Source organism: Musa acuminata, chromosome BXJ2-10, assembly GCF_036884655.1.
Source record: "Musa acuminata AAA Group cultivar baxijiao chromosome BXJ2-10, Cavendish_Baxijiao_AAA, whole genome shotgun sequence".
NCBI classification, from domain to species: Eukaryota; Viridiplantae; Streptophyta; class Magnoliopsida; order Zingiberales; family Musaceae; genus Musa; species Musa acuminata.
Window position 1 is genome coordinate 23,312,751 of NC_088347.1, and position 23,905 is coordinate 23,336,655.

Genomic DNA, 23,905 nt, shown 5'->3' on the forward strand with positions numbered 1-23,905 from the left:
TAAGACAAAAATACATCGATAGATTCGAATGGATGGGCATCAAAGTTGACACAATAAAAATGAAAGAAATTAATAGCATTTCACTCATACATATGTGAAAAGAATATGGATAGAATGTACAGGGATCAAGAAGGCCAACTTGCCAACTAATCCTCTTAAAGAATTGCATCATGGAGTAACAATATGTTGTTAACTAACTGCTAATCAGTGATTAACCATTCTACTATGACTCTGGTCAAGTGGCTCAACTCACCAAATAACCTTCCTAAGCAATTTCATCGTGGAGTTCTGATGGTTGTGTAGCTGAGTTGTGATATGAATGTTGCGTGCCCTACTTTGATCCTTGTCATGAGGACAGGAAATTGTCATTTGTCTTCGTTTGCTGCGGGGAAAACTGTTGCCGAATCTCATACAGTCGGATGTTCTCATGGAGTAGTTTACACTGAAAAGGTGTGTTTGGAAAATAAGTAAACATGGGGATATTTATGCTTTGTTCAACAACAGTGTTATGACAGAATTTTGAAGTGTTTTTGCACAAATCACCTTTAGTTTCAGGTCTTCTATTTCATTTTCCAATGAATTGATACGGTCCTTGAGATGATAGGCTGCATCTTCTGCAGCAGAGGGGCTTATATTGGTTGTGGGATCAGTCAACCCAGCAACCTGCAATGATGTTTAAATGAAAATTTCAGTAGAAAACAAAAAGTTACTGAAAATGATGCAAAAAATTGAAATAAAACCAGGAAAAACCTTCAAAATGCAGGTGCACAAATTCAATAGCTTTTGAGCTAAGTGTATCCTTTCCTCTTCGCTTTCCTGGTTTACGATACCCACTTTTGCTTTAATAAGTTTACAGAAAGCCACTCTGATAGTTTGTTACTCTTGCAGCATACTAATAGGTTACATACCTGTAGTTTCATCCTTAGCTGTTCCTCTTCATCAAAGTCAATGCACGGATCCTTTCCGAAAGACGATCGGTAGCGAGCAAGTTCTTCCTTCACTCGTAGAAGAACCTCCTCTGATCGCCTTAATCTGACATTCAAGTCTTCATTCTCCATCTTCAACAAAGTGTTCTCTTCCTGTCACGTGTATTGATATGGAACCAAGAAGATCAAAGACTAAAATATGAATCTGAACTGTCATATCTAAAAATCTGCATATCCAAGTTTTGTATCCAACCTTAATTTTTGCATGGTGATGAATACGGTGCTGGAGATTTTGCTGGTCCGAAAACTTTTTGAGTTCATCTTCAAGATCCACAATCCTCTTCTTATATTTTGTATTTTCAACCTACAAATTTAAAACATATATATAATTTAGATTAAGTGCCAGAGATAAATAAGTGATCAACAAAGAAAAAATACAATTAATTTACAGAAAAAAAAGTTTGTACCTTCAGCATTTCATTTTCAGTGCTAATAAACTGTTCTCGCTGTCGAAGCTTTTCCGCCATCATTCGTGCATCTACCATTTCCGTATGCCTTAGCTTTATCTCATGCAACCAGCTATAAGGGTAACAAGAAAATCTTTGAACATGTTTTACAAAGAGAAGCACTGAAACTGTCCAGCTTTATATTCTTGAAGACAAAGTTAACAGCTGTTCACCAAGGGCCTCTACCTTTGCCTCTCTTGAATAAATTCATTAAGCTCTTTCCTAAGCTTGATCACCTCTTGATCCTACAAAGGTGAATCCAAAATATTGATAGGGAGAAAAAGACAAAGTTATTATTTTCATATCATATATGATATTAAGAATAACCTTTTTCTGGGATTCATTATTGTGGACTCGAGCTGTCTCTACCTTTGGCATTTCAGGTTCGTCTAACAATGACTAGAACAAATGGAGATAAATGGTGTCAGAAAAAAGCAAGCACTCCACTTTTTTAAATAGACCAAACCTATGTGTGAATACCCCTCATGAGAATATATAAGATGTCAAATCAAGACCTTGAGTTTTAAATAGGAACTGCATATATACAGAAAAACTAAGCGATCCCGATTGTATATTTCTGCAACTTGATCTGTCTGAAACCAAATTGCTTGATTTTATAGAATAGCAGTTGCTCATCTTACTGTCATGTCCAACTTGACCCCTAGCAGATCCCGAATAACATCATGTGTCATGCTCTCTGCTTGCGCCAGTCTTGTGTTCAACATGAAGATCTGGAAGAGGTGCAGAAATTGTTTAACCTTGCCATTCAAATTTCCAAATGGGAGTAGAAAAACAGCTAAAATACTACCATACCTCTTTCTGTCGGCTTGCAGCTAATGATTCGAGCTCCTCAATCTTACGCCTCGCTGCAGTTAGCTCCTCATCCTTCTCAGAATTCATTTGTTGTACCAATCCCAAGCCAATGCACTTAAAAGGAGAACTTGAACCCCTAGGCTTCGCTGCACCTTTTTCTGATTTTGTTGATGTCAAGCTTGCAGAATTGGATGATGCAGGATCCGTGTTAACTTGTTGAGCCATGGCCTCCAATTCCATAAACTATACAGAAATTTGTTATTTTATTAGCCATAGAAAGTTATGATAATTGCTAGATGTCAGTTTTCAGGATTATCAATTTAATACTATTCTATTTTATTTTTATATTTCCATTAATTCTGGCAAAAGTGTGTCAAACCTTTTGTTTATACTCTCTGGCTTGTGCCTCTGCATGCATATTCAGCTCAGAGATGTGAGATTTGAATTGGAGAATCTGTACAAAAACAAGAAAAAAACAGAGTGTTATGTTCAGTCACTCCATTTAGCAATTTAGTTGCCTTCATTTAGCAGAGTGTGTCTTCAGAAATGTTTGGAGCAAAGAATATGTTATTGTTTAATTTTATTGTTTAGATCAAAGAATATGATATTGCAGCAATGCATCAATTTCTTTTTCAAGGCATTCAAAACTCACAAGATATGCTTTGCACAAGAATATTTGTTGTAGTGAAACTATTATCAGGACGATCTTCAAGGAATACGGAAAGGTCTGAATCGTCAATCAATAGTATGTTTAGACTATCGAAATATGTGGCCAGTGATAAGAATTCTGCTGTAAATCTTGACTTTGGAATTTTGAAAGTAATTAAATGGAAAGATGCAAAGGTAATAATTCGGTTTGTTTCTCCTTTTTAATCAAAACTATTAAACAGTCACACCTCTGTATCTCTTTTTGCAATTTCCTTCTGAAGAACTTGTATATTCTTCTGGGACAACTGATCTCTCATTGTATGAAGCTCCATTTCTATCTCTTCTCTCTGCAATCGATGTTTTTCTGCTTCCGCTCTAACAATATCAACCTTTGTTAAAAAATAAATACATCAGTTGTATGATTAAGAAGTACTAGAAAAATCCTAAAGATATTGAATAAATACACAGACTAACTTTACCTTGTTTTCCAGTGCAAAAACTGTGCATTCAAGCTCCTCAACAGACCTCTCTAAGAGCTTGACCTCTTCTTCTTTTTCTTCAACATAAGCTTTCCTCACTTCTGCTATCTGTAAACAAGTACTATCTCAAACCATGAATATATTGACAATAAAGAAGTACATGCAAATTAAACTCTTGTTCATAAAAAACCTGGCGAGCTTCTGTAGCAATAGCTTCATTTTCTTCAGCAAGGGCTTGTGCCATGTCCAACTTTTCTTTCAAGACATGCACCTCAATACTGAGATGATCTCTTTCTTCTTTGAGTTTTGCTATGCCACCCTGCAAATCTTCAATTAAATGATTTCTTTCACCAATGAAAGTGCTCATAGTAAGTATTTCATCTTCCAATCTTCCAGTAACTAATAATTTCCCATTTAGCTCTTCCTGTATAGCACTTTTCACCGCCGAGACTTGCTGCAAGTGAGACTTCAACTCAATATTTTCTACAGATATTGAGTTTATCGTCGCAAGTTTTTCAGCAAGCTCAAGCTCAAGAGCCAATATTTTATCATTTTTCTCTATCAATTCACCTTCTACTGTCTTTCCAAGAACAATAGCCTCATCAAGTTCACATGATCTGGATGCTAACTCGTCTTCTAAAGACTCCATTGTAGCAGCCATCTGTTTGAGTTCATCCTCCTGGTCCTTTGCAATAGATGCTGACTCCTGTAATAGTCTCAAATCAAACAAAATTCCTTTTGCAACTTCATCTTTATGTATCAGATCTGATCGGAGAGAAGAATTCTCAGACAATAGGCTTTTAATAGAGTTCTCCAAGAAATCTATGTCATCAATAAATTTAGATGCCAACTTTTTGTGCTCAAAATTTTCTTGATGCATCCTATCCATTATAAGAACAAATAGGCCAGCTATTTCATGTAATAATCTACTCATAACAACACCCATTGACAGAGCTAAATCAGAGCCATGTCTAAGACTACAACCAAGCATTTGAATAGCTTCATCTTTCTCAGATACAAATTCTAGGAATTTTTTTTTCAATGTCTCATTCTCAGACCTTAAGATCTTGGTTCTCTCCTTTTGGATTTCATAGAATTCACTTTTTGCTTCAAGTTCCTTTGATATGACAGTATGAGAGTTTACCATTTCCTCTAGTTTGACTTCCTTCCTATCTAAATCCATCTCTATGCAGGTAACAAGACTTTCCAGGGAGCAAATCTTGTCCTGTAACTCTTTTGTGACTCTTAAATGATCTTCTTGCAGCTTCTCTTTTGCATTCTTCATCTTTTCATTTTCCTTGTGTAACGAATGTATTTCTTTAGATTTTAAATCACCATCAATTTTACTAAGGATTAATTCGATGCTAACTTTCTCGATAACAGAACTCAGAGTATCATTCTCTTTTTCTAATTTTGATACATGTGAAGCCATCTGATCACACTTGATTGCATTCTGCTCCAGTTCTGAAACAACAACAAGGAATTCAATATCTTTAGCAAATGAATCGGTCAGGATAGATTCAAATTTATAATTCATAAGCTTCTTTAGTAGTTTAGATTCATTGGAGAATCCCATGTTACTGATTATAGGGACATCTACTTTCATTTGAATTTTAGGATGTGGTTCATCAGTAAGCAGAGCTAACTCTCCTCTAAGTGAATCCATGAACATTTCATTAACTCTGTGGGCCTCATGCAACAGCCTTGTCATATCATCTAGCTCCTTGCTAAGTACTTCTTTTTCCTTTAGAAGTTTGTCCTGCCCTAACAAGGCTGTTAGGGTGTTCATGTTATTGTCATCCAACTCTTTCACCAAGACTGCAAGTTCAGTGCCCATTGAGTTTGACCTAGCTAACATTGATTCTTCTTGTGATTGTAATTGCAAAATTTCCTTTTCAAAAAAATTCAGCCTGGTCCTGAACTCAGCAGTTTCATCTTCCTTTTTTGCAATGCGATTGAAACTGTTGTTGATGTCCACTAGTAACTTACCCTTAAGAACACTACATATTTCAAGTTCTTCTTTTGCTTTAACATTGCGTTCACTCAAATCAGCAATTAAAGTATTAGACTTGCACAGCCCATGTTGAAGGAAACCATTCTCCATGTTCAGACCAGTTATTCTCTCTATTAAAATTCCCATGTGACAAAGGTGTAATACAGATAGAGCACAATCTTTTCTGATAATTTCTGACCAAGTCTTTTCCAAACAGCTTCTTATTGACTCTGTGTAATCTTGAAGATTGGACTTTATCCAATCAAGATCACATGCTAGAGACTCAAATTTCTCAGCAAAAGCAGTCTGTAGATTCCTGCAGCTATCTTCTAGCTCTAGAACTAAACCCCTAGCCTCTATAAGGTTTGATTCAAAATTCTTTTCCAAGGATGTATATTCTTTCTCCTTAATGTGAAGGGAAGATTGCAAATGCTGTACCTCATCAATTAAAAGGTTCTTTTCATAGCATAACATGGTCTCACTGTTCTGAAGTCTTTCTATATCACATTTTGCAGTTTCATTTGCTTGTAACAGCATGTTAACCATGATATCAGCATCTCGCATTGTTCCTTGAGCCTCCTCAATCTTTGTTAGAAGATGAGTGGCCTCAATTGTTTTGTGGGCGGCAATGGTTTTTGCATCACTGACATCAAGCTCAAGTGCCTAGATGAAGCAAAATAATCATGTAAAATTATTCATTTCATAATTCATTAATAAGGAAAAATGAATGAAAAGGAAAAAATGTAGCCTTGCATTGGAAATGGACAGAAATATCAGTAAGAAGATGATTTTCTATACAAAAGATAGTTCATCTTTTCAGAATGAGTGAAATCTAAGACACCTGAAACATGAAATTAGTCACAGAGGCTCAACCAACCACAAAGTATGGGAAAATTTATTTCAGTAAATGGCTACCAAATGACAGTAAAGCATTCTGGAAACTGTTTAGAGACAAAATCCAGTCAATATTGAAAGGTGCAAGATATAACATCTTGTAAACTAAAAAATAAATTTATTATTAATCATGTGTTCGAAAAATCATGCAAGTATGTTAATAATTCCACATGTCAATAATTGATATCCAGACAGAAAAAGACTGCATGTACAAGTATGTTAAATATGAATATGCATTACAGCTATGTCAATTTTATAAATGGCTAAGAACTATCTGGGCAATGACAAGTCAGAATGAACATCATAATTGAACTCTATGCTCTGTTTAGCCAGAAAAATACCTCTTTGGTTTTTTGCCATCTTGTATTAGATTCCATTGTATTTTTCTCAACTGCTCGAAGCTTATTTTCCAACTGTAGCAACCCAAGTTCAAATTTTCTTTCTTTTTCAGTGATTTCAGATTTCAATTGAAGAACATCGATTGTAAGTTTTTCAATACTTGTATGATATAGTTTCTCAGATATCTTAATTTCTTCTTTTTCCTTGAGCAGTTGTACCATTTGAGTTTGTACATACTGTAGGTGGTCAAGTGCAATCACTAGTTCCTTCTGCAGATGAAGAATATTGGACTGTCTATCGTGAGAATACTCCAACACATTTTCACAAGTAGATTTATGCCCAATATCAGTCAATAATTTTTCAGAGCTAACACACAACATGCTTGCAACAGGTTGTTGCTCAAAATTCATAACAGATTGGACAGCTTCAATCTTCATCTGCAAATGAAATTGATACTTGATCAGTTACCAGTGACATGGACAGCTTAACTATTAAACAACAGTGATTGTGGTGTATCAACTTACTTGGTCCTCAGTGATGTATTGTTCACTGTCAACAGTATAATCTCCAGAACTTTGTAATGTGTGGCCATTGTCCTGTTCAGATGAAACACTTGCACAAGATTGTTGTGTAGTCATTCCGGCTTTAAAATCATTGATAATTCTCTTAGCTTTCAGTAAATCTTCTACCATAACAGATAAAACAACATCCTCTTCTTCCTTCTTCATTTGTTCCAATTCTCGTGCCCTTTCCTGGTTTTGAGAAAGCTTCTGTAGTTCAGCAATATGCTCCTGAGACTGATTTAACTGCATGCTAAGGGCATGAATTTCTTTATCTGCATCAGCGTGCATAGAAATTTGATGATGTAATAGGGAATCCTTATTAGAAATAACTTCTTTAGACTCCTCAAGCAGGAGCTTTACATGTGCAATCTCCTGAAGATGGGCTTCATTCATCTCAGATAACTTGTTCACAGTCATGAATGCAACAGTTGCATTTAGCTCAGCTTTCTTGATTTGTTCTTCCTGCACTTCAATAGTATTTTCTAATTCATTTATAGTAAACATCTTCTCTGTTATCTCTGTGGTCAAACGAAGAATCTCTTGTTCTTTATCATTACTTTCCTGTTGTTGAGCTTCAGTTATAGCAAGTGTTGCTCCCCTTAAGGACCTCAACTTCCATTCCATATCACACCTTATATTCTGTGCCTCCTCCAAGCATTTCTGAAGTTCTTCAATCAGCAGATCTCTTTCTGAAATGCCCTTAATTATCCTCTCAATTTGCTCACCTATCCAACTTCTTTTAGGAAAGGAATCAGAGATGGAATCTACCTGATCAGTAGCTTCTTCAAGAGACATATTTCCATCGACAAGAATGTCAGCAATCTCACATGCTAATCTTTCCCAGTCTTCAGTCAGTGACCTAAGATCCCTGTCTTTCTCTTCAATCAAGTCTCCTAGCTTTTCGTTTTCCTCAGTCATCACATGCAACCTTACTTGTAGCTCTTTCAACTCTGTTTGTAGTCCAATCAAGTTTTGTTTAGCGATCAACTCATTTTGTTTGCTGCCATCTGCCTGTTTTTGAAGTGCAGCAAGTTCTTCTTGCAAGCAGACAATCACCTCAGCAGTCTCAATCTCAACTTGTCTCCGGACTTCATCCATTTCTTGTTCAAGAGATGTTTGAGATACCTGATCACTTTGGCACCTCATGTTCAGATCTCTTGCCTTTTCAAGAGAAGCTTGCATTTTTTTCAGTTTCACTTGCAAAGGGGAACCCTCATTTTCATAATTTCCATGTGGAATGTTCCTAAGCTCCTCTTGAACAGTGGACTGTTTCTCTATCTCACTGGGACAGAGACCAGACTGGTTTCTCAGTAGAAATATCTCCTGCTCTTGTTTATTTAAAATCTCCTTTTGTTGATTGCACCTTTCCCTTACTTCTTCCATCTCATTTATCAACAGAATATGTTCTGATTCAAGTGCTTCAATGATGGATCTTGCATCTTTCAGTTCATTATTTATGTCTTCATACTGCTTACCCATATATAAAATCCTTCCATTTGCTGATTTAAGTTCATTCTTTGTATGATTAGCTCTTTCCTCTACCTCTACGAAAGATGACTTCTCCTCTGCTAGGATTGTCTTCAGTATATCCAACTCCAGCTGCAAATTCAGAATTTCCTCAGCATGTTCCATCATATGTTCATGCGAGCATTCTTTCTTTTCACAGACCTGAGTGTCCATTTGGGGTATCTCTAACATATCCTGAAAGCACATTGAGATAATTACAGATGATTTTTGTACTGTAAAATAATTTACATGTAAATACCAATAAATTAGCAGAAGATCAGTAGTAGAGATGAACATATAGGTAGTAGTACATACAATGTCTCTATGCTTGAGGTTGACATGTTGAACATGGTTTGCAGACCTAAAATTATTTAATTCAACTCGCAGATTGCTTATCTCCCTGCCAAAAGTAAAGGAATGAACAGTTGGTAATAGAGAAAAACAAAGGACTAGCAGATACAAGTAAATTGAAATTGATACAGGTATCATTTTTAGTGCAGAAATACAGTTACCTAGTGAGCCTTTCATTTATTTCTAAGCAAGACTGAAGTTCACTCTTGCAGCTTTTTAACTCCTGATGGGTCTTGTTTAACTGAAAAGACACGAAGCACATTTGACAAATAAGATGTTATTAGCAAAAAATATTCTGAAAATAATATGTTCTATTAAGTGAACCCGAATAATACCTCCACTAACAATGATTCGTTATCTCTGGATGAACAAGCAAATTGGGGATTTCCAATGGTCTGCATTAATTAGAAGGGTTTGCATAAGTCCAGAGAAAGATGTGTAGAAAGACAAGAAGATTTTGCACATACTGGGGTTTCCATGTCTGACTTTAGGTGCTGATCAAGCTTAGATTTTCCATCAAACACTTGCATAAGCTGCAAGGATAAAAGAAACTATGCTTACATTTTGCAGGAATTTTATCTGATGAACAAGTTATGGTAATAGAACAATTGTAGAGACCTTGTTGCGCAACTCAATTACTTCAGCTAATAAAAGTTCTCTCTCTCCTTCTTGATAGAAGTCCTGGAACCTGTAGAAGAATATTGCAAAGAGAACAATGAGTGAATTAGATATGAGAAAAATAAAAAAAATTACAAGCCACTGATTCATGTCCTACCTACGCAGTTGGTCTAAGAGCCTGATGTTTTCCAATGCAAAGCGTGTCACTTCAGGATTCTTATCGACTCTTGCACGAAGCAATTGTACCTCCTCGGAGAGGGCATGTTTTTCTTCCATTAAATATGAGTCAACTGGCATCTGGCCTTCCAGAAGATTTTCCATTCGGCGAATCTTGTCCTCCCGAAACTTCAGCATCATTTTGGTGCTTTGAGTATCATCCTCTCTCTGACGAACCTGCCAAACAATGCAAGTGATAGATGATCCTTAAAGTAACTCATTGCAGATGTCAGTAATTTTTTTGCACCAATCTTACAGCAGAAAACATACTAAGCGGTTCAACTGCTCAATTTCAGCTTGGAGTTTCTTAATTGTAGTGTCTGCCATTTTTTCTCTTCGCAGTGCACCAGCTAGTATAGCTTCCAAGGACTTCAACTGCAGCACAAATCATAAAGAGCAGAAGCCTTATTCATTTCTAGATCATTGTCATAAGAAAAATTCATCTACTTAGAAACTATGATTTTGTCACAAGTAATTAATTCTTCCAGACACACACCATATAAGGAACTCAAGCAGTGACATAATCATCCTGTTATGATGATTCAGGTCATTGCCATGTCAAGGAGCATGCGATGCCCTATGTTTCCATAAAAACAGAAAGATCTACACCTTGAATAAAGTAAACCCCAGGTCGCCATGATAAACCATTTGTAAGTCTCATATATTTACCTGCTTCATCGAAACTCTTATGCTGTCCACACCTTCATCTGTCTGGAACTCATCATCATTTGCTTCAGGAACTTCTGGCAATTTCTCCACAACATATTCGTCACAAACTTCACTCGTACGATTTTCAAAAATTGCATTACGAAACGATAGAGATCTTGAGACATTTTGACGCTTAAGAACTGAAAGCTCCTCCTGCTAGGAAGCCACCATTTAAGTTTTATGCTAACCACTACACGAAGGGGAAAGTAGTCTTAAGGATTTGAGTCCACCTTTAGTAAATGTATTTGATGTCGTAATGCAATGACATCTCCTGAAGCATCTTCATTGACGACAGCCTTATAATTTGAAGGGGAAGAAGGATCAGTTATACCAAATATATAGTTAAAATTTTTAACAAAACTTGCTAATTTAGTGAACATAATGGTTATAGCTTAAAAACAATTACATTGTTCTGTATCAGTCTTGCTCGCTGAGCAAACTTAAGGGTACTTAGAGTCTCATTAGCAGAGCTGGACAGCATACGATGAGAAATCAGTTTGTATTAGTGTACTACATCAAAAATTGCAAACATGAGAGACGAAAATAATTTAGCAAGGCAGTCATATACCATATCGAAGGGCTGACATTTGCAATTATCATAGTTTTGGAGTTGCCACCCAAAGAATCCTGAGATGGTGACAGACATGAATTTGGAAATATTTAAGGGAAAGGAATGAGAATAAAATAGAATCACTCAAATGTTTCTCACTTGGAGAAGAAATGTGAGCCTTGAGTCCCTGTAAGGAACATGTCTGTGCTTCCCATGAGCCACATCAGCAAGAACCATTATAACATGACTGCAAATGCACAAGTGTCATCAATACGTGGTCTGAGAAACCATATTTCAAAACCAGGGATTTAGCAAAAGGTGTGATATGAATAAGTAAAGAAATGGAACTCTTAAAAAATCACTTTTTGGCATTGAACTTCATACCCAAGTGTCGATAAGGATTTGTTAATATTTGCAGCTTCCTTTAGGCGTTCACCTTCAGCACCTGAAGTTTTCTGCCTGTTCAAAGTGCATATTAGTTGGCAAAGCTTTTAGCCTCTGGACCAAATACCCAAAGGTAACATTGGAACAACTTGGCATTGAGGTTTACCTTTCGGAACCCGCTAGATCAACAAGATTTAGTCTTGCAAAACGTAAGTTTACAGTTGAATCTTTTTCCCATCTACACTCAATTATGCAAGTAAAAACACTGTGTGAACGGCTGCTCTCACGGTTCATATTTGTAGCTGCCACTTTCCTATTTGCAGCACCCTAGCAAAAGGTATGATAAGTTGAAGTTTAACAAAACCAATGCCAAATGATAGCTTCCATGATGATGAACATTGTGCACTCAGAGAATATCATCTACCTGTATAAGAAGATTTAGAATGTCATTGACATTCTCGACTACATACTCCGTAAGATTTTCAACATAGACACCCTTCCTGATATCTTCTCGCAGCTACTCAATATGTATAATGTCAAAAAGGATCAAGGGATATAAGACATTAGCTAAAAGAAATCAAGAGCTTCTTGTATGATATAAGAAATACTAAGGACTTCAAACATAATCTAAAATAGTGCTTACAAGCAGATTGCTAGAGGTGGGATCAAGAAGATCAGTAATTTGTTCATTGTAAATCTCAAGGAAGGAACATTTGCAGCTATATTTAAGTTTTTCATCCCTCCTGCTTTCTTCCTCCTGCAGGAGGATATATGTGACTGTCAATCTTTAGTAAAACCTATAGATCAAATAGCATTAGAACCAATAATAGCATTTTACCGCTTTAATTCTCGCAAACAAAAATTCAAATATTCTTGGTGTCATTCCACGGTTCAGGCTAGGTTTCACTTCCAGTTCTCCAATTTCACCAAGCATCGTATATGTCTTCCCACTTCCAGTCTATACTAATTGAAACAGAATTTAGAACAATACAGAGATAACAGATGGTTGTGAGAATTTAAACAGAAACCTAATCAGATAAGAGAACTTGCAACTGAAATAAACATTATATAACAAAAGCAAAAGAAAAACCTGGCCATATGCAAAGACACAGCTATTGTAACCCGACATGCAATTCTCGACCATTGGCAAACCAGCAACTCGAAAAAGCATCTCCTGCATATAATTTCCGAGGTACTAATTTGATATGACCTTGAATAATTTTCTCTGTTTTTCTTAATTCGTAAAACATACCTGATTGATTGTTTCACATGCAACATAGTCAAACGTAAATCGGGTTTCTGGTTGACCAATCCAACTGATGTTGTGTGCACTTTCTTGCTTCAAGCATCTGTGGAGACCTTGCAGGCTTTTCTCTGTGCTACTGAGAGGACGAACACGAATGACAACCTAAAAGATTAGAAAAAGCATTTAATGCTGTCTATCTTTCATTTGATCACATACAATGTGACTTCTCGATAATCAAATTAAGCTAGCTGCCTATAAAATGAGACTTATTTACTTCTGAAAAAATGTAGTTCTGGGAGATCCATTAAGACAATCAGTATGTTGATAAAGAGATTGCTTTAATTCAACATCTACAATGATTTCTGTGGCATGAAGGAATCTAGATCCATGTCATCTTGTCAAATGCAAATTTCAATAAACGATGGCACTGCAAATACTTAAAAGTGCAAAATACATAAGCAGCATCAGTTTTTTGACTCGACTCTTGAACGATTTTTACAATGGAGAGCATGCAAAAAATGGTAGGCATTCAAAGGTACTAAGCATCATCTTATCTAGTATCTACACCGAGTCTTTATGGATTTATCCAAAATGATTGACGAGCTAGTTTAAAATAGAAGAATATAGCTTGTATTGTCTTTTTCATAAACTCCTCTAGATGGATATATTGTTTTGGATCATTATTGTGAAAGATTACCAATCATTTAATTAGGGGGAAAAAAAAAGAGAGAACATCAGTTGCTTGTAGTGTATTTTTCTCCTGTTATACACACTTAGGAGTTGAATAAAAATACGAGCCCATAAAAGTTTTCTACTCTTTTGTTCTTTTTATGTTCTCCAATTCTGATACTTAAGGCAACATAATTAGACTTACCAAAATGTAAGGACATGATAAAATTTGCAACATTTTTCTGTGACCTACAAAGTATTGGTTACTAATAAAGGATAGAAATGCAATATAGATACATCAATGTGTCAAATTTTGAAAAGTAGGATAGTTACGTGCTTGACATTTTTTTAGTGTGTATAGCTACATCATGGCATAGCTTGATAATACACAAATAGGAAAGAGAATAATATTTTAAATCCACAAAACTATATGCAATATAGTTCAGCACTAATTTCTAGTGTTAAAAAAATATCTACATAATATGATAGTTAATAACAACTAATTATCATCTCTAAGATATTCATGATGAAATTAATTATTTTCAGTAACATAGTACTACAAAATGTGGAGATTATATTAACAAATTAAGTAAATGAAATAATTTCATTATCTTAATTTCTTTGATGATCAATTTGGATGAAATAATACAATATAATTATATATGCATCCTATTTATAATCACAAGTTCAGTATTTACGAAAGACAGATTTCTTTAAAGAAGTATATTTACAAGTATCCATAAGTATATATACTTCTGGCAACTATTTTAAAATCAGATGCTCTGAGTATCCATGTCCAGAAAATATCTACAAGTGTTGTATTTGAACATGGCCAGTGTGGATACAGAAAACAATTCGATGCGCTTGTCTACCATCCATCAACAAGTAAAAGTGTTTTAAATTATAATTGTAAGATTTCATCATGTCTAGCATTGTTATATTATAATTACTAAAACCTAAGCTCACTTTTAGCTATTCGAAGAATTTTTTTTTTTTTTTGAGATAGAACAGGATAGAAGGATACCTACAATCTTCCATTTGGCATGTTAAACTGCTTGCTAATCTTCCCCTTCTACAGAACATCCTACATTGCTAACCAGTTATGATTTGGCATCATATTATCATAATTACGATGCTTATTACAATTTTGCTAGAAAAACAAATATATTTTGGTAACAAAATAGACAACTAGGTACATACAAATCCCTTGTTCTTTACATGCCAGGAAATCTTCAAGGAGTCAGCAAGTTGGATGATGAAGGCAACCACTAAAACCTCAGAAGCAGAAGCTAAAAGCGATGTGGACTAGAGGTGAGAACAATCCAGGGGATTGGAGAAAGAGCCATCCTTACAAAGCTTAAAACATTAAAGAAAACCTAGAAAGCTTTTTTCCTCATAGTTATGTAGGCCATTTTTATCAAAATTATTTATTGTCCCCTTTACTGCCCGGATGATGAATATGGCAAATACAGCTAGAAGATCTGCTCTGTAGTTGTGGTGAAGATACCTTGTGAAAAGTATCTTGGAAATGTTTTGTTTGTTGTGGGATAAGAATCATGATTCAACAATTCTAGTGCAGCGACGTTGTTAAGAGTAATAGATGTTGGTACAGCATTCATAAACAAAATTTGCTAGGCTAAACAATAACAAAAATTGTGCTACCTGCACATTATGATCCATCCAGAATGATGGATCCTCCTTGAGTTCAAAGTGCGGCACTTCAGATGAATGTGCAACAGTGGCAAATGACGGTGTTGTTCTTGGTGTTCCAATGCTCATTGTTCGAGTCCTTGCACTAACGGGAGGACGGGAGTTGCTGAAACCAGAGTTTGGAGGCTTCGTAACACTCTTCGTTGGAGTGCTCTGAGTAGAACTGCAATCTGAATGCGCCGATGATGCCTTCGCACCCGTCCTATACATACGAGGAGTGATCAAACCAAATCCACCTCCAGAACATATGCTTCCGCCACGGCTTAGTGGCGGAAGTTGGCTGCTGGGACCTTCGTAGCATAAATCGTCACCATTGTCCGCGTCACTCATTCCCGGCTCACCCTTGAGGCCCCAACCAAACCTTTGCCGGCTTACCATTTTCTCTGGGGTGCGGAACGGCAACCGGGACGAATCCGAACCCTTCACCTGGCTCCTGAAGTGGGTTGTTTCCGGCTTCCTCCTCGAAATTGCTCCTTGATCCAACCCCGGCTTAGGGTTTTGCACCGGCTCTTGGATCGTGATCAGAGGGGTTCGAGATGGATCGGATTCCAGCTGCGAAGTCGAAGAACCCGAAGGATCCACGGGGAGGTTCTCATTGTTGCTCTCCGAGGCGGGAGCCTTACCAGTGTTCGAATTCCGGCGGAAAATCCTCAGATCTCTCAACATCCTAAAATCATTTCACCAAGAAAACACAAAATAGATTTTAAAAAAAAAAAGCTTCCAATCACGAAACCAGGACCAAAGGTGGCACGCAGCATACCTGAATGAGGAATTCAAGAACAAGATCCGGAGCGGAAGAATCCTGAAGGAACCTTTCGCGCTCTCGAACTGATAACTAAATTAGATGACCAGTCTTCACTAGATCAGATGATTGGTGACTCTCATCGCAACTGGGTGGGGGAAGAGAGAAGAAGAAACCCTAACTAGAGGAGACGGGGGCGATAGATCTCGGTGTAAGAAATGGTGGTCTCTCTCAGCTCAAGTGGAACGGCACATATAATGAGACACAGGAGTCGAGGAATTCGAACTGAGGGGGAGGGATGACAAAAAATGGACGGGTGCGATTTGACGCAGATTTAAAATTTTGACGCCCGGTCGTGATGAGGTTTTGAACTGAGGTCAATTTTGGAACTACAGATTTGTTGCCGTTTTCGCTTGTCTTGGACTTCGTTTGACAACGGCTACTCGAGGACTCGACCTTGTTTGAGAGATCCAAGGGTGTCGATTCCTCCACGTGGACTCGTATGTGTCACATCCGTTGATACGACAGACCGGTTTAAATGTGAACCGACCGATCCGAACCAGATCAGTGATGAGGACCCTCTGTGTTCCTGTAGATTTATCTTCATTGAATGGTCCCTTATGAATAAAGTCTATCAAAAATCACCATATTTAGTGTTCTATATATATATATATATATATATATATATATATATATATATATATATATATATATATTGGTAGTCCACTTGAGCAACCAAATAGCCTATAGGGCCAAAATTTATATCTTAATTTTTGCCCTGCAAAAAACTCATTTCTTAAAGTTCAATTTATATGTCTTGCTACATGTCATCAATGCGTATCATACTGCAGATAATTTTTACGATGTGTATGGTGATCATTTGTACAACAGAAGAGTCCAAACTTTGTTATGTATCAGAATAAATCACCATCTTAAGAATTATATTTGCTTCTTCTAATGGAGTTCATGACATTTGAACTAAGGAGAGCTCAAAGTCCGACAACTACGTTTTTATAATCTCGCTAGCTAAGAACCATAATGGACACCTGAAAACATACTCATTTACAAATACACATCAAAAGAAACTATGTTGCTTACCATTTCTGCCGGGAATCTTGGTCACAGGCCAACACCAAGGGCAAAGATTGATGAAGCAGGTTCCATCTTTGAAGTATTCGATCTCTTTGTGTGTCAGGTTTAAGATCTATCAGTTCCAGCAGCTCTTGCGCAGCTTTGGCACAGCACTTGTTGAACTCCCTGTAACCATAAAGAGCAACAAAAAGATAATTACGGTTTGAGCTGGGATAAATTTGACGATCCAGACCCAAATTACTGAAATTATATTGATTCCACATCTTGAGAAGCCAACTGCTGATGGATGGAGAGTGAAGGAGTGCTGATTCCAGTATGGAAACAAAGATCTACAACACGATGATCATCTTCTCTTCATGAATACATCCAAAATATTGGAAATACAGAATAAAATTAAAACTCAAAAGCAATCAGTCGATTCCTGCTTTTTGAATTCATCTCATTTTGTAATAATTGATGAAACAACATGAAAAAAAAGATGGTTATGAGAGCAAGAAAGTGATGATATTTAGTCCACCAAAACTTCATTCCTCAGCAGCAAATTGCAGCATCTGATGCATCTCTTCACATGACAAATTTGAGATACTGGTTCTCAAGATAGAGTCAGTATACTGTTTTCCATGCTCAAGTCCTTCAAGCATACCTGTGGTTAAAAGTTCCAGAGACAAGCTGGCAAAAGCCTGGCTCCAACACAATCATAAAAGTCTGCTAAGGGACTTAATTAGCATCTTCAAATTTCCCCTTGTAGCCACATCGCCTGTGAAGCCCGAGATGTCTGAGGTAATACTCTGAAAGGACATGTAGTACTTCTTAAAGAGTTTTTTTGTTAAGAAACAAGATTTCAAATAGAGTACATAGATGCCTCACCTCAATGTTCTTCAGAGTAAATATGAGGGTGAAAATAGATTGCCTAGTTAGTTCAGCATTCTCAGGAGTAAGGATGGCAGACCGAACCGTCCTGCAAAATATTAAAAGTTAGTGACTGTGGAAACGAATGTCTCACATGAAACTCAAGGCTGCATCTACAAAAGAAGTTTCCTACATAGAAAAGCTTTTGATAGAAGTATAGAAAAGCTTGTGTGTGTGTGTGTGTGTGTGTGTGGTCTCCAAACAAATTCTATGGGTTTGAGTCTTCTCATGTTCATGAGCAGGCTACACACGTATGAATGTCCTAATTCAATCACAAAAATTTGGAATAAGAGCTTGTTGTATCTAACACAAATCTATTTCTGTTACGATAATGCTTGTTGATATGTAACGTCAATGGCAACTCGTATAAGCATGTGCATGCAAGCACTTGACAATATTTGAAACAAATGAACTACCTTATACTGGTAATATTAAAAGGTTATACCTTAAATCCACAGTTGCCTCAGCTAAACTCTTGGTTAAACTCCTCAACCTCAGAGATCATCACAGATGAAGCAATTCAATAGATCACCACAGATCCCGACACGAACAAGAACCATACCTGAAATGGTGAAACCTCACATTGTCTCTGACAATTATCTGCACCCCAATTATCTTGGCCATGAACTTGATGGTACTGTGACAATCTCCACAGATTCTCAAGTTCTTGAACACCCGAATGACTGATTCTCCTTTCAAGTTAAGAATGCCAAATGCAACCGCAAGTTTTTCGCTGTGACTGCACAACAATTCTTCCTTTTCCTCTTTGTTTACATCCTGTAAAACGTAATCAGTGTCGGGAAGATAACCCTCCAGCCGCATCTTCTCCCTTATCTCTTTCAGAAAACCATATATCTCGTCTCGCAGAGCGTTCCTATCGTCACCTTTAACAAATGTGTAAACCTTGTTCCTTATCTGAACCCAGCTGCATCCAGGTACTTTTGTAACGCCTCTATCCCTCATCTTGTCCCTCATCAACATTCTGATGCTAGAAGCATCGTCCCACAGCTTGGCGGCAACTAGTATGTTTGATAGCAACACATAGTTCCCAGGGTTCTCTGGTTCAATTTCAAAAAGATGTGCTGCTGCAATCTTTGCTAAATCCACATTCTTATACACTCTACATGATGCAAGCAATGCGCCCCATGCGCCCACCGTTGGCTGCATGGGCATGCTTTGAATGAATCCATATGCCTCCTCAAGATGACCAGCACGGCAGAGGACATCAGTCATGCAGGCATGATGATCAGCATCAGGTTGAAGACCATGTTGTGTGCTCATTGAATTAAAGATCGACTTGCCCACATCAACAAGCTGTGAATGGCTGCAACCAGTCAAAACCACCGTAAATGTGACCGAATTAGGTTTGACACCACATTCTAGCATTTGGTGGAATACTGCTAATGCATCCTCACCGCATCCATGCATCGAATTTGCCAAAATCATTGTGTTCCATGCAACTGTATCCTTCCTGGGCATCTGGTTGAAGGCCTCTCTGGCCTTATCCAAGTCCCCACACTTGGCGTACATTAGAACTAGAGCTGTCAAGGGCACCATACCCTCCAAAATCCGGTGCCTGAAAATGTATCCATGAATCTCTCTCCCTCTTCTTAAACTCTCAATGTAGGAGCAAGCTGGCAGTGCACTAACCACTGTGATATGGTTAGGCTTGAACCCCAACTGTTGCATTTGACCCAACATTCTGAATGCTTCTTCTGGCCTTCCATTTTGTGCAAGTCCACTGATCATGCAATTCCATGAAGCAGAGGTCAAAGCAACCCCTCCAGATCTCATTAGCTCAAATAGCTTCAGAGCCTCTTCGCATTCCCCATCGACGAAATAAGCAGCTAACATCACAATCCAAGACACGGTATCTTTGTATGGAATTGTATCAAAAACAATCCTGGCTTGCCTGATACTTGAGCAACTAGCATACACATCCACTAGTCCACTACCTAGATATACATCATCCTCGAGTGCCCTTCTAAGTGCTTGACAGTGAATTTGTCTTCCAACATCCAATGCCTTTGACTCCGAGCAGACACGAAGGACAGTTGACAGAGTGACTGAATTTGGTTTTACTCCAAGATGCAACATATCACTAAAGACTTGCAATGCTTCTACCGGCATCCTGCAACTCATGCAAGCCGAAATGAGAGAAGTCCAGGAGACCACATCCTTTTGCGGCAAGTCATCGAACACTCTCCTAGCCCCGTCATGAAATCCACATTTCCCATACATGTCGATCAGTGCATTACCCAGGAGAAGGTCCGAGGAAAATCCAAACTTGACAGCCTCCTCATGCACCCTTTTGGCTTCAACAAGATCCGAAGAATTGGCGCATGCCTTGGCCACAGAAAGCAGAACCAAACGATCAGGCTCGAGGCCCTTGTTTTCCCGAAGCCTCCGATAGAACCTTATGGATTCTTTGGGAAGATTATTCTTTGTGAAAGCAGAGATCAAGATGGTCAACGAGCGCAAATCAGGGTGTGGAATTCTGTCGAACAGGTCTCGGGCACGTTCCAGTTGGCCAGAGCTGAGGTAGGACCTCAGGAACCTGAGGGTAACATTGGGTGGGAGATCCACAACTGGCAACTTATGAACCATGTAATCTTTGGGATGAATCCTCCTGTGGAGGATCTAAAAGAATTGGCAGTTCGTGGATTGTCCAAATGTCATAAATCTACTCAGGGACTACGGAGGAAGAAAAGGAGGATAGAAAGGTGAGCTCGGATGGGAAAGTTAAAGAAGGGAGCGCGGAGTCGAAGGCATGCGGAGGAGGAGGTGGTCAAGGGAGCGAACGGAGAGGAGGAGAAGTGAGAGGGCGGAGTCGAAGCCGCGCTACGTCCAAGAAATGACTCTTAATTATTATTTTGAGTAATTGTTTGAAATTGGAGGAGAAAAAAACCTTAAAATCTCTCCTCCTCTCTAATTTAATGTGACATGACACTTAATATTTGCTTAATTTTCTTTTGATTCGATTAAATAATTTAGGAGCTTTAACCATTTAGTTTGATAATTGACTAATTCAATTTTATGATCCATTATAGATTTTTTTTTTTTTTGCTCTTTATGGTTGTGTTATTTATATATTCAAAGCAGTGGTATTTAGGTATATGACTTTTATTTTCTACATGAGAAAAATATAACTCAATCTTTTTATCATTTTGTCTAATAAATTTTTATGTCTAAAATATTGATATGATGATGATATCTCAAATTTATTTATTAAATATTAAAATTTTGAGGATATTAAATAATGTGATTGATAAAGATTTTGACTAGCATGCTTGTTGTCTTTCGTAAAAAAAATAAAACCTCATAATTTAAAGATAATGATGATGATGATAGTATGTGTATGTCACTCCTTCGAGTCCCTCTCCATACGCTTAAGTTGGTATCAAGAATAACGCTTTTGTTTTATTGGTCAACATTCATACCAATCGTCACCTAATGTTATATGCTGCCAAATGGTATCGGAATACATAGATAATATCCCACATTTTGAACCTTTGTTAGCTTACATCTTTTAACTCATGTTGTGACAAGATATAAATAGATCACCTCATCAATTTTGCAGCAAAATCTAAGCAGGCTGGACACTGAGAATGCATCTTCGCAGCTAAATATACTTCCAAGGAATTGTGTTAGAAATGCAGTGATCCGAGGTTGAATAGATCTGATTAAAATTAGCATAAATAAAATAAATTAATTAGACGATGATAATAATAATGAGAACGATGATGATGATAGTCATCGCTAATCATGAGAGTTTAGGTGCTAGCTAACTCGACTAAGAAAGACTTCATCATCAAATCACTGTAAGATTCTGATGTCAGGATCGACATTCACCACCTAAAAAAATATAAATCAGATAAAAAATGACATTACATCTAGGAATGGGAAGAATGTTTATGAAGAAAAGATTCAGGTAAACTTTTGAAGGATGATATTGACTACATGATGTGAATTGGTGACAGCAGTACAATCATCAGAAGGTCTTCCAAAGAAAGATCACATGACTGCAGATAAAAGAATTGATGAACGGAAGAAGCTGTACAAGTTCACAGGGTTGGGAGTACCCAACTCCATCCAGGTCACAATCGAATAGCCTTCATGTCTGCCAAAGAAGGATCACATGACTACAGAGAAAAGGAATCTCATCAATGGAAGCACTATATGTTCACAGAACATCACCAAGTCAGTATCATGTTATCTCCATGAAGTGGCTCACACAGTCACAGGCAATAATGAAGAATAAGGAAGCAACAATCCATTCTGGAATACTTTATGATGAGTTAACATATCATCATCAACTGTAAGAAGAAAATGCAGTGTGTCAAACTATATACTTTGATCACCTAACTGGAATTACAAGATATGAAATAAAAATGCTTATATTGCAGTAGTTTAACCTTCTTTAGGATGATGGAGCAACTAATTATGATATAATAACAAGCATTACATCAGCTAAATATTATCTCATGGAAGGGCATGAAGCTAACTTCTTCTCTGCTGCATGAGGTGGTGGACATGAGGGCATGAAGTTAACAGGTTCTCTTTTGTGACAAATTTCTTTGACCAAACAACTTGGATTGAGATCATCTTGTGGTGATACCATGAGCAACTTGAGCTTCAACCAGAATCAACTTGATACATGCACTTGTATGATGGAAAAGAAGATTTCTACTTCCAATTGTGTTCTTCTGATGAACATGAAGATCAATATTCACTACATGTATATTAAACAGCTTCTCTAAGGTTGGATTTCATAAACACTGAAGTACATAGACATAGAATCCAAGTAGTTTTACATGGCATGCATATGATGACTCTATCTCTCTCTCTCTCTCTCTTAGGTTTCCTAAAACTTTAGAATCTAAAAACCCAAATATTATCAATTCCAGCTTAAGCACAATAATAGATGAAATCCTTGTGGCAGACAATCCACAGGCCAAAGAACTAAACCACCCATCTTAATGGTGCTCCTGGGTGTAGATGTAGTCAGTGTGTGCAACCAGGGTCCTCCTCATCAAGCATTCATCCTCCCCAACTCCCACGCATTCTTCCACTCTCTCAGCCATCTCCTTCTCAACACCCTGCACTAACAACAAAAGAAAGAAGAAGATGTCAAATCGAACTATACTTCTCCTCCTCTCTTTATTTCTCTACAAAAACAGCTGAAATCGAAGCAGAGACAGTCCTGATAAGTACCTGAAGACTGGTCTCTTTTGGATCCACCGGCACTGGCCTGCCTCCTGCATGGGCTAGAAAAGATGCAAAGAGAAGGAAAGAAATGAACGCAAAGGTGGCCTCCTTGGACATGTTTCACTTCAGAAGAATCTGAGAAAGGAGGAAGAGAGAGAGAGAGAAGAGAAGAGACTGGGAGAATTGGTGAGGAATGGATGGGCTGAGGGTGTTTAAATAGTATGGTGAGATTCTTTTAATATATGTTTTTTTTTTTCTTTTTCAGAGCAATAAATTATATGATTATAGAATTCTTTCATTGTGATTGCAATCTGAAGTTGGTGCTTTTTGGCGGCTGTGTTGGATTGTTTCAGCCGTAGACGAGATTACATTCATCAATGCTTATACAAAGAGTACAAATCCAGCATTACGATATTTACAATATATCATTCTACATTTGTTTTCATCACTCCAACATTTATCATCTCATCATTATATATACACATAGTAATGACAATAATAAAAAATAACATCATGTCACTATAATATCTTAATAAAAGATTTCATAATTTGGATCATAACTTCATCACCGACCAAAATTAATTGGATTCAACCAAGAAGATAATGGGTCCAAATCATTAAATCGGGATGCTTGTGTCATACACAGTCTTGAGATCGGTAGCAATCACAGCCGTCTATTTTGGGTACATAGTAGGACATCAAGTGACTTAATTATCAGGAACAACGTCTCATGTGGTTGGCTGCTTACTTCACGTGATCATTGGCCCCATCTTGATTTGATTGGCCCGTGTTCGATCGAACCATATGTGAACCTAATTCCCAAGTATTGATCTTG

The 23,905-nt window shown here is 37.4% G+C and overlaps 2 protein-coding genes and 1 long non-coding RNA gene across 4 annotated transcripts; all 3 read right to left on the reverse strand.

Annotated features, from left to right (window-relative positions):
* Positions 1–42: 42 nt before the first annotated feature.
* Positions 43–16,061, reverse strand: LOC104000407 (kinesin-like protein KIN-12F). The gene is made up of 37 exons (XM_009422437.3): positions 15,880–16,061; positions 15,072–15,786; positions 12,747–12,902; positions 12,585–12,668; positions 12,333–12,452; positions 12,138–12,251; positions 11,919–12,011; positions 11,661–11,821; positions 11,495–11,569; positions 11,270–11,357; positions 11,129–11,187; positions 10,967–11,030; positions 10,791–10,856; positions 10,522–10,713; positions 10,123–10,227; positions 9,794–10,029; positions 9,637–9,706; positions 9,486–9,551; positions 9,354–9,413; positions 9,180–9,259; positions 8,983–9,067; positions 7,123–8,862; positions 6,601–7,035; positions 3,563–6,028; positions 3,373–3,480; positions 3,142–3,282; positions 2,625–2,699; positions 2,246–2,488; positions 2,074–2,163; positions 1,760–1,831; positions 1,619–1,677; positions 1,394–1,505; positions 1,180–1,290; positions 909–1,079; positions 751–816; positions 544–663; positions 43–442 (listed from the first exon to the last, which is right to left on the reverse strand). Exons 2-37 carry the CDS (start codon positions 15,783–15,785, stop codon positions 347–349), a joined length of 8,793 nt encoding a protein of 2,930 aa, XP_009420712.2. The 5' UTR covers position 15,786; positions 15,880–16,061; the 3' UTR covers positions 43–346.
* Positions 16,062–16,761: 700 nt separating this feature from the next.
* Positions 16,762–20,858, reverse strand: LOC104000404 (pentatricopeptide repeat-containing protein At2g29760, chloroplastic-like). Of its 2 annotated transcripts, XM_065131080.1 has the most exons (4): positions 18,308–20,858; positions 17,821–17,911; positions 17,597–17,741; positions 16,762–17,118 (listed from the first exon to the last, which is right to left on the reverse strand). In XM_065131080.1, the coding sequence occupies exon 1, from the start codon at positions 20,467–20,469 to the stop codon at positions 18,391–18,393; it is 2,079 nt and encodes a 692-aa protein (XP_064987152.1). In that variant the 5' UTR covers positions 20,470–20,858; the 3' UTR covers positions 16,762–17,118; positions 17,597–17,741; positions 17,821–17,911; positions 18,308–18,390. The 2 variants fall into 2 exon arrangements, with proteins under 2 accessions (XP_064987152.1, XP_064987151.1); XM_065131079.1 differs by lacking the exon at positions 16,762–17,118 and having other exon boundaries at positions 17,284–17,741.
* Positions 20,859–22,601: 1,743 nt separating this feature from the next.
* On the reverse strand, positions 22,602–23,217 carry LOC135624193 (uncharacterized). Its single transcript, XR_010491606.1, has 2 exons — positions 23,077–23,217; positions 22,602–22,961 (listed from the first exon to the last, which is right to left on the reverse strand). It is a non-coding gene; the product is annotated as an uncharacterized LOC135624193 (long non-coding RNA).
* Between the last annotated feature and the right edge of the window lie 688 nt (positions 23,218–23,905).

Coding starts and splice junctions, on each gene's coding strand:
- LOC104000407 (XM_009422437.3), bottom strand. CDS start 15,785: ATGTTGAGAGATCTGAGGATTTTCCGCCGGAATTCGAACACTGGTAAG. Junction 9,260..9,353: donor ACGAATCATTGTTAGTGGAG/GTATTATTCGGG, acceptor GTGTCTTTTCAG/TTAAACAAGACCCATCAGGA. Junction 6,029..6,600: donor GATGGCAAAAAACCAAAGAG/GTATTTTTCTGG, acceptor TGCTTCATCTAG/GCACTTGAGCTTGATGTCAG.
- LOC104000404 (XM_065131080.1), bottom strand. CDS start 20,469: ATGGTTCATAAGTTGCCAGTTGTGGATCTCCCACCCAATGTTACCCTC.